The sequence below is a fragment of the Gopherus evgoodei genome, chromosome 1 (assembly GCF_007399415.2).
Source record: "Gopherus evgoodei ecotype Sinaloan lineage chromosome 1, rGopEvg1_v1.p, whole genome shotgun sequence".
Taxonomy (NCBI): Eukaryota; Metazoa; Chordata; order Testudines; family Testudinidae; genus Gopherus; species Gopherus evgoodei.
In genome coordinates, this window is record NC_044322.1 from 188773624 (window position 1) to 188787107 (window position 13484).

Genomic DNA, 13484 nt, shown 5'->3' on the forward strand with positions numbered 1-13484 from the left:
AAGCCCCGAAAGGGCAGGAGCGGGTAACCACCCCGCCACAAATTGTGTTTTGAGTTCCTCTTGGAAATCCTTGAGACTCCTCATTTGAGATTCATGGTGCCATTTTTCTGTTTCTCCATACCAACTGAAATATGCATCAAACTGACCTTGCCCAACTTAATTGGCTAGAAGTGCGCCTCTGAGGTGCACAATCTTGTCAAGGTCGAAATTTCCTTCTAGGGGAAACTGTAATTTTGGATCATCTCTTGTATACCAATTCCATTTCTTCAGAAACTTGCAAATGAAAGGACTGTAACTTGTGTACATGTAGTATGCAGGTGTGCCTTTTGGCGAAGCAGTGATCTCTTTACACACACCAGCCCCTGTTCCTGTTTCCCTGGCAAGGTGGGGATCATCTTGTATCCTCTGGCCCCCAGCATTCTGGGTCACTTTTGCTTGGGTTTTGCACACAGGGAAGGCTTATTTAGGACATCCACAACTCTCCTACAGCCCCCTTCAGCAAAGAGTGTTGGCTAGTCTCAGAGAGATGGGTGCCACTTACTCTGGTGCTTCAGACAAGGTGGTCGGTCCAGTCAGTGGCTCATGACCTGCCTTCAGGCAGGGAGGACGAGGAAAGGAAAGAGGTCACGGGAAAGGACTGTCTGAGGATGAGAAAAGGATAGGGTCACACAATCCTAGACCCAGTCAGACCCCTCACCAGTCAAGCCATGCAGAGCGAGGCTGCCTTGGTCAGGACCCTCTTTCAGCCCTACTAGTTGCAGTCACAGGGCTTGCATTAAAGACATCTCTGGCTTCACAGAGAGCTCTGGGCGTCTTCCTCATTCACACTGACAGACACAAACAGAGTCCTACCCAACCACACATGTGGCTCTTCCCGGGGCAAACAAAAGGGCATCAGGCATGTCTGGCAGCAAAAGGTCCAGATCCAGTGTGCAACTCACTCAAAACCAGAGCCTACGGGCAATCCTCCACCAGAACCCAAAACAGAGATTTAAGAGGTCTCCTACCTTTTAGATAGGCCTGGGTCCGGAGGGGAACGTTCCACGGCCCTCTGGTCTGGTGGTATGCTGTGGATTCAAATCACAGCACCACGAATTGTCATGGAAAAATTTATCACGCATTGTGTTTGGATCTGAACAGCCTGAGCATCCTTTATTACAAGCAATGCATGGAGATACAACCACCCTGGCTGCTCTCCCTAACACAGGAACACGGAAGCTTTTATAGTTCAAAGGCAACATCTAGTCAAGCACACTTCCTCATTACTATTTTTCCCTTAATAGGAATACAGAGAAACAAGCTTTCCTGTTTATTAACAGGTTGTTCTTTTGTGGTTAACAGCCTTCCTAACATTTGCTGTTGCAACTACATGTTTTTTAAGACTGGCTGTTGCAATTGCTTTACTTCAGAATTTTCCTCACTTTCTCCTTCTGCCCTTTGACCACGTACACAGTTTTCTTGACCAGAGTTTAGGCCTACTCTTATTTTTCCTTTACAGCAGTAAAATGCCCCATATTTACATGGCTTATGCTTTGTAATTCCATTTTCTATACCCTCAGAACTTAACATTTCACTATTTTTAAAGCAAAGATTTTAGTATCCAAAAAGTTAACCATCCAGAGCACTACTGGCGATAGTTTGTTCCCAACATGTCTTTTCATTTCAGAAGAATTAAGTTACTGGCCATTAGAGTAGGACTATTATTGCTGACAACTAGTTAGGTGTGGAGGCCTGAATGCTAGAATTTATAGTTGTATTTAGAATCCTAATTAGGAACATAGAGAAAACCTGATTCAGTTTCCTGACTAACGCCAAGCAATGAGATTAGCAACCGATAGAGAATATGACCACAGAATGTGTACAATCAAGAGGCAGAAGAGGACAAGAAATCAATAGGAGGCATGAGTAGAGTTCCACCACTTTTCCTTCTTTGATTCCTGTAGTCCAGTTATATAATCTTACATAATCACACGAGTCAAGATCATCACCTGAGTGCTCCAGGCACATGCATCCTACATAAGGGGAGCAAATTCTGCTACAAAGAGCAAGCTCCCATACAGAGCCCATTAACTGCATCATGCTTTCAAAGAGATCCAGAGTGCAAACTGGAGAGGTTGAATTTTGTCCCGTAAGTCCAGCATAAATAGCACAAAAGAGAAGTGAAAGTTCAACCATGGAATTTTCTGGATTTTATCAGTTTGGCAGCCAACCCTTAATATTACGATCATGCACTTATTTGTATTTAATGGTATTCTTTTATTTGTTTCTCAAAAAAATCTTCTGGCCCAAGCCATCTCTAGTCAGAAATCAAAAATAACTAAACAAAGAGGAAAGTGGGTTAGTTTGGAGTTTGACAAAGCATAGTATCCTTGCTGTTTGAAAATCAGGGACTTTTATTAATTACAACTAATTTTATTAGGAAAATGATTCTCCATTGGGTGCTGTTGAGTCACCAAATTGGTCCCAAAGTCTCTCAATCCATTTGGGAATTCACATTGCCAACCTTCTTGTTTTATGTTTTCCTTTTCCATTACATTGTGAAGAAGCAAAACATCACCACTAGTAGGAAAATTAACTCCGGGGATAGAATACTATACAGGATCTGAGGCCTTTCTTATAATGACAACTACTATCATTCAATGGCAGAGCTGACTGAAGGGTAGGAGGTGAGGTATGACCGCCCTCTCCCACCCAGCCTCCTTTAGGTGTATGGTCGGCACCTTTTCAAGCCAATAGGTATACTTGAAGGTGTTAACGACAGTGGCCCATCACCCCCACTGGCTCAGCCACTGCTCAAAACCTGGCTCTGTTACTGCTATCATCTACTGTAAAACTGATGTCCAAGTTCTCCAACATCTTCTTCCTGTATCTACTTCTACTTAAAAACTCATCTCCACTAATTCCATGGGGTGTTGGCTTTTGTAAGAGTTTTTTTATACTTCATATCAGAAATAACCATGAAATCTATTCAAAATTCAATTTTACAAGGCCAAATTCTGCTCTTGGTCGCATCCCAGTGACATAAACACATAGGGATAACTCAAGGCAGAATTTGGCCCTTGATTTGTAACCGTTCTGCTCTTGCATGTGTTTATAAAAATCCTTGAAGTGTTTGTCCCTAGCTGTAAACGGGGACAAACAATCATTGATCCCTGAGCAATGGAAGATACACACAGGGAAGAAGATAGTTCCTTTTGAAAGACCTCAGACTCATACCTTCCCCAAAACAGCAGTCTTGCAGGGGAGGGAAAAAGACGGTAAAAAGAAGGAGGGAGATTTATTCTATAATATTATTTACTGGGGCGGCTCTAGGGATTTTACCGCCCCAAACACAGCAGGCAGGCTGCCTCTGGTGGTTTGCCTGTGGAGGTTCTGCTGGTCCCGCGGCTTCGGGATGTCCACCGAAGCCGTGGGACCAGCGGGCCCTCCACAGGCAAGCCGTTGAAGGCAGCCTGCCTGCCGCCTTTGTGGCTTCAGCAGAGCACCCCCTGCAGCTTGCCACCCCAAGCACGCGCTTGGCGTGCTGGGGCCTGGAGCCGCCCCTGATTATTTATACAGCACCAGTGGTATGCATGGTGTTTCACAGATATATAAGAAGACAAGTTCCCAGCCCTACAGAGCTTACAATGTCAATAAACAGAACACGGATGGGGCTGGGGGGAAGAGTTGTACAAAGGGCGTAACATAAAGACAAGGAAATTGAACGTTTCCTATTAGTTCCATGTTTTAAGTTTTAAAAAAAATCATCATTTTTATAGTCAGTTTGTAATGGGAGCTAAATTAAAGGATCTGAGCTAAGTCATGACAGCAGGGTGGACAGTTAGTGGTGGAAAACTAACCCAGGAAATGTATTGTTTTTAAGGAAGAACTTGAAGAATAGCACATTGGGTTTCCTGCATGGCGATTGCCACATGAAAGCTGTCTCATTGGAGTTTGCAGACCTCTCAATTCTTGCTAGAGTTCTGCAAGTGGTACCACATCCACATGACTTTTGCTTCTGTTTTCTCCATCCTTATTTAAAGCATTAACAGGAACTAGGACTCTGATCCTTCACCTGTAAAGTCAATGGGAGTTTTTCCACTGATTTCAGTGGGTGCAGAATTGAGTCTTATGTGCATGGGATACCTTTTTTTCCAACATGGGTGTCCAGAGATGCTGATCATCCATAACTCCTGTTGACTTTGAGAACTTTGGATGCTCTGATAACTGTGCCTAAATACAGATCTGATAATATCTATCTCTTTTCATCTGTAGAGCTCAAAGTGCTTTTCAAAGGAGGTGAGTGTCATTATCCCCATTTTACAGATGGGAAAACCAAGGCATAGGCAGGTGAAGTGACTTGCCCAAGGTCATGCAACAGAACCAGGAAAATTACCCACATCTCCTGCCTATCTGTCCAGTGCCATATCCACTAGATGATGGTTGAATATACTGGCTATACTGTAAATAAAAACAAACTAAGATTCTCCTGAAATCTACAATATAGCCGCTAATTTTTCTCCAAGCCACTCCAGTCCAAACCCTTCTTGATCACTTGGAGCCCAAGATAACTGGGCAACTGCTTAACATCATTTCAGAAAAGATCCTGTCGTCATCCACAAAGAAACAAAATAATCATTTGCTTCTTCAAAATGAACAAGACATCTGTAAGGTAGTAGCAGTTAGAATCCTTGCACTTTTTGTTACTAACTACTAGAAGTCCACCTGCCCCATTGGCAGGGGTGTTACTAGATGGATGACAGAAGAAATTATTTGAAATGTGCTGACAATGAAGCTACAAATAAAACTGTTTATTTGAAACACACACAGCCATGAATCACCCATAATGTCTGGTGCTTTTTCCATAGGGAACTGTAGACTTCTTACCTTCTCAGCGGTTTACCTTTTAACATCATTCTTATTTTAAATTTAAAAAAAATGAATCTTGGACAGAAAAAGAACTAGAGTAATGGTAGCCCACTGTGTCAATTTGTATCAGTCACATCTGCCCTTCTAGTGGCTGGACTACAAAGAAGATAAAAGCTCATTATTGTACCAGGTAATGGAGATACTCCAACTTAAGTAGTAGTAGAGGATGGTTACATGATACTTTGAGGATGTGTGGGAGATGATAAGACCACCAAACAAAGGAAGGAGATGGAGCAGAATGAATGACCCGTAGAAAACTGGCATCATACAATCTGTAAGCTAAGGGAATGTCAATATAGCTTGTGCATCTGCAAATGCCTATGGGATGAATTAATTAAATTTAGGCTTAGCTGGCAGTTGGCTATTTTCTTTCATTTTCTCCCCAGTGCATCTGAAGATTAGGACCTTTGAGGGTTGGAAGAATCAGACATTGCTACGATTTCTGAACTCTACTGAATTCATTTGGTGCAGTCTTAGTGTATAGCTGCTCACTGGCTCACTTCCGAAGTTTATTTATGGACTCACTTCAGAGAAGCATTTAAATTGTACATGTTTATCCAAAGATATCTGAACATCTTTGTTCTAGTACTTCTGAATATCAGCCAGGCTGTAATGACCTAAAAAGTAGCCTTCCTCATGCTAGTTTTGTTTCTTATCTTTGCCAAAATCAAGGAATTCCAGGGAGAAGTGCTTGCGTATTATATATACACTTAAAGATTTCTGAACCTTTCCAACCTCAGAAAGAGCTTAGGTTCAGTGCAATTCATGGTTACAATAAAAGCTCAAGTTCCTTTGCCCTTTCCTAGTTCATATCTGGTACCAAATGGTGATCTCACCCACAACCTAGCCTCAGTCTTCACCTGCATTCTTACACTCACCTGCTGTGCTGATCTGGAACCCGACATCCATCTGATGCTGTTATGCACAGGTGCTCATCTGCAATCTGATATCTGCTTGGTGGCTCCATGCAATCTGATACTTTTGGGTGCTCACTTGTAACCTGCTGTTCCTTTTATTTTCTGCTCAGTTTCAGTCTGACATTCCCCTGAATTGAAGAGAGACCCAAGGAAAGCAGCTCTCAACAGATGTTTCCATTTTGTGTTTCCACAGAACTGTTTCCTGGCCACAAATCTTCATGGCATTGACTTGCAAACCTACTATTAGTCCGCCCATTAACTCCCAAAGCAACACAGCCTTTCCCACTGGGCTAATCAGAAAATGACCTGTTTTCCTTTGACCATATAGTTCTGGGATTTAGGAAATTTAAAGGTTATTAGTGAAAGTCAACAAAAATCATTCTTCTTTCTCATGTTTTCCAAAATAGCCCTGCAATCACCATTCCTTCTCAGTTCTACTTCAACCCAGGTCAGCATTATCCTTTCTCTAAGGTGAAGAGCATTCATCTAACAGGACATTAAAGCTCTGTCTGCATTATAAATGAGATTTTTGAATGGATCTAGATGTACAATTCCCACTGAAATCTAAATCCCTTAACTGGTTTTGAATATCTCAGACAACAAAGACAACCATATTTTTGTAACTGGTTTGTGACATTCTTATCTGACCCAGTTACATAAAATCAAATATGGTTATGTTCACAAAGCAGCTTTTTTCATGACACAACCATGTACTAGCTGTGTTTGCACATCGCCAGCTACCATGCTGCCTAACTGTGTATAAGTGCATTTTGGGAAAAACTGGGCAGTGATTCCTATACCCACACCCCAGTGCCTCAGCCAGGGGAAAGTTTCCAGAAAGTTTCCATGAGCACAGTGTGGCATTAGCAGCACATGGGACAATGCACTCTGGGATGTCCTACTGCCCAGAGAGCTGAGAGGAAGGCGAACTGGTCAAACTGTTTACACAGGAATGGTTAATGGTTCTTGCCTGTACTGCCAAAATAAGAACATGCCAAACTAGTTACAGGAAGATAACTATGGGCCAGGCTAGGTCCTTGGCCAGGACAACACACTATTAGCTCCTGTCATTACAAACTATTAGCTACATTGCATTTGGAAACAAAACCTAGTTAGAGCTGTGTTAAAAGCTGTAGCATAGACAGGGCCTAACAAATGATAGCTCCTTGCATTTTGGGAAGGAAGCTGATGCCACTGTCTGGATGATTCTCCTGATGTGATCTGTTCATCTGACTCCCAGGAGCTTTGCCCCTACATAGTTTTGCCCCCAACCACCCATTCCTCCCCTGGTCTTACAGTCCGCTTTTCATGGGTGCTCCTGCTTTTATAAAACAAAGATAAGATCAGGTTGGGATTACTCTCAGCTGTGTGCCTGAAAGGCAGCTTTGTGTTTAAACAGCAAACTGCCACTTTTTACAGCATTGTGTGGCATGGCCTCTTTTTACATGTAAAACTGCATGATCAGTAAAACAGGGAGTGACAGGAAGACTGGATTCTCTTCCCTCAGCAAGTGGATGTCATGCCCGCAGAAGTCCCTGCTAAACCAATCGCTCACCCGACGCCACAGGGCTGACCTGTTCTTCAGAGGTTTTTGTTAATGTGTATCTCAGGTACTGAAAATAGTTAATATACCAGGATATCTTTGTGTCCATGTGGATGCAGGGAGATGGTCGTTTTTCTGCACCTGCCATGAACTATTATGAGTAAAACTACTTTTACTGCAGGACTACAAGGTATCAGGTGCTTGCTTGGATCTGATTAAAATTAGGGTTTAGCAACCTCTGAGAGCTTTGTAAATACTGGGCCAGATCCTCAGCTGGTGTCAGGCAGCAGCTTCATTGAAGTTGATGGAGCTGCACAGTTTTACACCAGGTGAAGGTCTGGCTTTCCCAGTATAACTGTGGTTCTGAAGCCCACAGGCACTTTATATCATTGATCCCTACAATGCAATGCAGCATTCTTGATATGAATCTATTTCCCTTCTGGCCAAGGAGTCATGTTCTAACCAAGACAAATGCTCTGTCATTAAAGAATAACTATACTGTGTCAAATTAATGAAACCTCACAACATCCCTGAGGTAGGTACAAATTATTACAACCATTTTACAGATGGAGAAATAGAGGCACAGAGAGGTTAAATGATTTTCCCATGATCACATAGTGAGTCAGTAGCAGAGTTGGGAATAAATCTGGCAAAACTAATTCTACATCCACTGCTTTAGACACTAACCAACACTAACTCCCATGTTCTACTTTAAGTCAAGACTCTGCCTCTCTCTCCCCCACCCATCTACTTTGGTGAGTTTGACACTTGCATATTACACTCCTCACAAAAAAAAAATGCCTGAAATCAGTCAGTAACTTGTTTGTAGTGGGAAGCCAAAGAAATTCCTACCCTCAGCTTCCTTTATTTATTCCATGGCTCTAACTGTTCTGTGACTTCCCAGCCAGGGAGTGGATTTTTGCCATCCTTGCTATGTTTTCCTGTCTTTTGCATAATCATTTGTTAAATATATTATTATGTGCTAAACACACAGCGCTGAGGCCATTATGTAACTTCATTGGGAATTTCACCAAGAAATTGTTGGTTTACTGTCATTAGTTCTCAGATGGTTTCAGATCTTGAAATAATGCTAATACTTTTGCCCTCTATAGGGCCTTGCATCTAAGGATCAAAAAATACTTTACTAGTATTAGTCAATTAAGCCTCACAACACCCTTGTGAGGTTGGAAATTATTGTTCAGTCTGATTTTACAGTGGGAAAAATTAGTTGCCCAAAGTGACCCTGTGAATTAGTGGCAGAGCTGAGGATAGAAACCAGGAGGCCTGATTCCCAGTTCTCTGCTCTGATTGTTAGGAAACACTGCCTCTAATACACTGTACATGCGCTTAGGCTACAGAGTGTGTAAGTAACGCAGTGGGACAGTCTAGAACTGGGTTGAGAAACCAAACAAGCAGTTGGTTGTATGCCACAGGGAGAGTGGAGTGGTTTTTCATTGTGCTGTGTATCAGATTTGGTGTTGTACCAGGAGCCTGCAGGTGCAGCCATGTAGCAGGTACATCATGTGCTACAGATAAAATTAATACATGGGCTTTGTGCAGTCTATTTTACCTATATACTACAGCACAAATGACATATCCCACACACCATATGTAATATCTGGATTGGGGCGATGGACATATTTCTCCCTCTGGTACATGAGCATGCAAGTCCTAATGACTGTGACCGGAGTGCTGCATGCACAAAAGAGGGCAGAAATTGGCTCTAATACATGTGAGAGTGTCAATAACAGACAGTTATTAATATGTTTTATTGTTTAAAGAGCCCTGTTGAGTAATTAGAAATGTAAGCATTAGACCCGTATTCTGATATTTGGCAGTATCACATGCTTCACAGGAAGGAGAAAGAAACCTCCTAATGAACAGCAGTTGAATTTCCTGCCATAGGCGAAGTGTGTTTCTAACCCCATTCAGTTAGTGGTCTCATTTATGCCATAAAGCATGAGGTTTATATTCCATCTTTAAACTGAAAAATAGTGTATCCTATCCAATGAAACAGCAAATGTTCTTACAATTCATGTAGATGTCTGATCCTATTTTGAATCCTACTAAGCTTTTGGCCTCACTGGATTCTTGTGGCAATGAGTTACACGGGTTAATTATGAGCTGTACAGAAAGTATTTTCTTTTATTAGTTTCCCATTTGTTGCCTTTCAGTTTCATTGATTTCCCACCCTTCTTTTTGTATGATGAGAGACTGATTGGGAGCATCTAAATGGTCTTCTCTGTACCATCCATTGTTTTGTATTCCTCTAATATATTCCCTCTTAGTTGTCTCCTCTCTAAACTAAGCAGTCTCAGTCCTTACAGTCCCTCTTCAAAAGGAAGCTTCTTAATGCCCCAAAGATCTTTATCAAGAGCATGTGTTGTGAGATCAGGCTGCAAACATTAGGAAAAGACAAGCCCAAAAGGAACAACATTATTAATAATATAAATATGTGGCATTGTTATAGTACCAAAGAATCCCAAAGCACTTTACAAAAATTATACATACATATAGTAATCACATCACCCACCAGTGAAGTGGAGCCATCTCTGGAGTGGAATGTGGCAGCTCTTTAACAAGGTACAGGAACTCCATAGAGGATAGTAAGTGCCAAAAATCATAGTATCCAATTGAAACGGTAAGGAGTATTTACTGTAGGGTAACAGAATATTGCAATTCAGCTAGGTCATCAGAACTAAGCATTTGATCCAAAGCATATTGAAGTCAATAGAAAGACTCCTGTTGACTTCAGTGGGCTTTCTGTCAGGCTGTAAGAGTCCTGCTCTCATATAAGAGTCCATGGGCTTTTTCTAGTCAGTTGCAGGATTTGGTTTTATGTTTCATGTGAAGTAAATTTTCTGAACTGGATTACACTCCCCACTTGAGACAATGCACATGAGCCGCTGCACAGCAGAGAGAACTTGCTGAGCTATCAAGGGCTAAGGTCTGGAAAGCAGAACAGAGGAACGCACGTACCAGTAGCATAGATGAGGGTAAATGTGGGTAAATGGCATTTACCCACTTCTCAGTTGGGAAAAAAGGTTCGCTTACTCTTTTTTTTTTCTTTTTTTCTTTTTTTTAACCCACTGGACAAACCTATACTTTTCAGGCATCAGACTCAGTCTTTGCAGGAAACAGTGATTAACCTGAAACTTGTAAACAAGTTGCTGCTGTTTTGTCCCAGCCAAAGAGAGACTTTTGTGGCCCTAAAGTTAGAAATCCATGGACATTAACATTAGCAATTACACACTCAGAAAATGGATTATCTTTCTTCTTCTTTTCTTTTGAAACCAAACCGACTTTGCTGGAGCTCTATGGCATTCCTTTAGTCCTCTAGGCACAGATATTTTCTATTACTGATCCTCTGAATGGCCTTGTTATATTCATTTGTGACATTTGTGTTCAGTAGCTAAGTAGAGTATTGGAAGCCTCCTGCAAATGGAGTTTCTTATCAAATTAGTAACAAGGCAGGATGTCTAATGACTATTATTACATCATTCAAACTAAGGACCTATTTTTCAAACTTAGGCACTTACATTGGGTCAACCAGTTTTGCATTTGGGTGTTTAAACAGTCACTTGGCCACCAAAATTCACATTTTAGGCTCCTAAATGCCAACCTAAGTGTCCAAGTCTCTCTCTCAGACTTGCTGAGTGCCCATAACTCCCTGGGAGTTGAAAGAAGGAAGCACCTTTCACAATTAAGCTGTAAATTCAGGACTGGGAGCCTTATCTTGGGCCTTGTACTCTGTGTGGTGTAGTTGTTCTGCTTACAGATGCCTTCCCATCACTCCTTTGCTAAGTCAATTTCCACACCTCAAGTCACCCCACTTAGCTACCAATTTTACTTTAATTTACTCTTTTCCCCAGTTTGACAAACGCCTTTGGCTGAAATGACCCTGTTGGGAATAAATAATCCATTTGTGGACATCTGCTAAATTCTAACAAGAAACTAGCTTTAATCTTTTCTGTTATTAAGGTCACTTGTAGAGCAGAAATGTTTCTAACAAAGGGCATGCTGGGAAGGTATTTATAAACAACTGAAATTTGCATTCACAAACAAAGCAAGGCCATTTTGGCAATAATATTTTGATCAAGTTTCATTAAACACAGGATCCTTTTTTGTGAATTAAATAATTGCAATTCTATGCCAGCAATGAAGGGAGGATCAATGTCAATATGTCACAGGCTAAAACAGAGTAAGAAATACCCAAAGATAGCTATTTTTCAACCCTTCAGCCAGATACTGTCTGAAAGAGCCATTCTCCCACATATCTAGTGAAATGTGGAACATAAAACTGTCAGCAAGTGCAATCACAGTGGATACGTTTGTTTGGTTGGTTGGTTTTCTGTTTTAGTTTTTAAAATGCTTCAGTGCTGTGTATAGCATAGGTACTGGGAGTAGTGAGCTGGCATCTGGAAAAAAAGAAACCGTTCCTTTGAGTATGTTACATGATAGCTAGCACCAGCCATGGGACATACAGGACAGATAAGGTGCAATTACAATGATAGCACCTTTCCAGCTGAGAATCTCAATAGGAAATATTCAAATGACCCTTTGAGCACTTTGTTTAAAAACATCTGTGATTTGTGTGTGTGTGTAGTTGCTCCCCACACCCTTATACAGTCAAATCATCTGACCTGGCCCGGCTGCTGGCTTTGCTTAGCCTGCTGGGAGGTCTCGTATCAGCTGTCAGTTCAGTAGGCACTGAAGGCAGTTCCTCTCCTGGTGGCTCCTGCTCCAATACCTCCACCTCCAGCTCTTCTTCTGGTTCCTGCTGCTCCTCCTCTTCTTCTTGCTCCTGCTCCTCTTCCCCTGCTTCTAACTTCTCCTCTTTCTGCTCTTCTGCTTGAGCATAGGATGGCAACCGCTCATCAAAGGCCCTGGATAGGTCTTCCAGGGGCCCCATACCAAGCTTCTCATCCAAGTCTTTGAAAGAAGATGGAGGGGGACCGGCTTCTACCCCCACTTCCGTCAGAGGTAAATAGTGGGACACTGGCTTCTCCTCCTCCAGCAGCTTGTAGCCCTTGACCTTCTGAATGGAAGAGACTGCAATGGAGTGGAGGGGCTTCTCTGGGATCTCCTTCAGTTGTTCTTCTGTTGGCCTCCTGAAAACCAGGTGAATCCTTTTCAAGATCAAGTAACTGATCTCCACAAGGTTGAGGATGAGGGATACTGAGGCCACAGCCAGCATAAACATAATGAAGACTGTCTTCTCAGTGGGCCTGGATACAAAGCAGTCCACAAGGTTGGGGCAGGGCCACCGGCCACAGCGGTACAGGGGCAGAATTCGGAAGCCATACAAGAAGTACTGGCCCACTATGAACCCCACCTCAAAAATGGCTTTGAAAACGATGTGACAGATGTAGGTTCCCAGAAGTGTTCCCTCAAGTCGGAACTTCTTGCCCGCTTTGGGATTGATTTCATTGGTGTTCCTAGTGCTCTCTTGATCAGGAGCCAGGGGTAGCCTCTCTTCATCCATCTCAGCTTGCTGTTGCCTTTCAGCCCGCTCCCTCTCTCTCTTCTTCTCCACCATCCGCACATGATGCACAGCATACCCCACGTACACCAGTGAAGGGGTAGAGACAAAGATGATCTGCAGGACCCAGAGCCGGATGTGGGAGATGGGGAAGGCCTCATCATAGCAGACATTCTCACAACCAGGCTGCTGGGTGTTGCATACAAAGTCTGACTGTTCATCTCCCCAGACAAATTCGGCAGCTGTTCCCAGAATTAGGATTCGAAAAATGAAGAGCACCGTGAGCCAGACTCTTCCGATGACTGTGGAGTGCTCATTCACTTCTTCTAAAATGTTCCCCAAGAAACTCCAGTCACCCATCTCTTACTATCTAAGGGAAGAGAAGGAAAGAATGGCCATAAATTACACTAAATCATTTTTTTCTACTGATGCATAACTTGCTTCTGCCTTTAAGTCTTATCTATTTCTCCAAAACAGCCTATGCCTTGAAAATCTTTTTGCCTTATGTTACAGTCCTTTAGAGGAGGGAAAACTAAGAAGCCAGGGAAATTTCTCTGTAAACTCTCTCTGTTGTGGCTCTAAATATTCAATAACTTCTCAGCCAAGGAGTACACGTGACCGCTTTTCTATATAG

At 42.4% G+C, this 13484-nt stretch overlaps 1 protein-coding gene across 1 annotated transcript; it reads right to left on the reverse strand.

Annotated features, from left to right (window-relative positions):
• Positions 1–11989: 11989 nt before the first annotated feature.
• Positions 11990–13210, reverse strand: GJA8 (gap junction protein alpha 8). Its single transcript, XM_030552423.1, has one exon. It carries the CDS (start codon positions 13208–13210, stop codon positions 11990–11992), a length of 1221 nt encoding a protein of 406 aa, XP_030408283.1.
• Between the last annotated feature and the right edge of the window lie 274 nt (positions 13211–13484).

Excerpts from the sequence above, each read along its gene's own strand:
- GJA8 (XM_030552423.1), bottom strand. The coding sequence starts at position 13,210 with ATGGGTGACTGGAGTTTCTTGGGGAACATTTTAGAAGAAGTGAATGAG.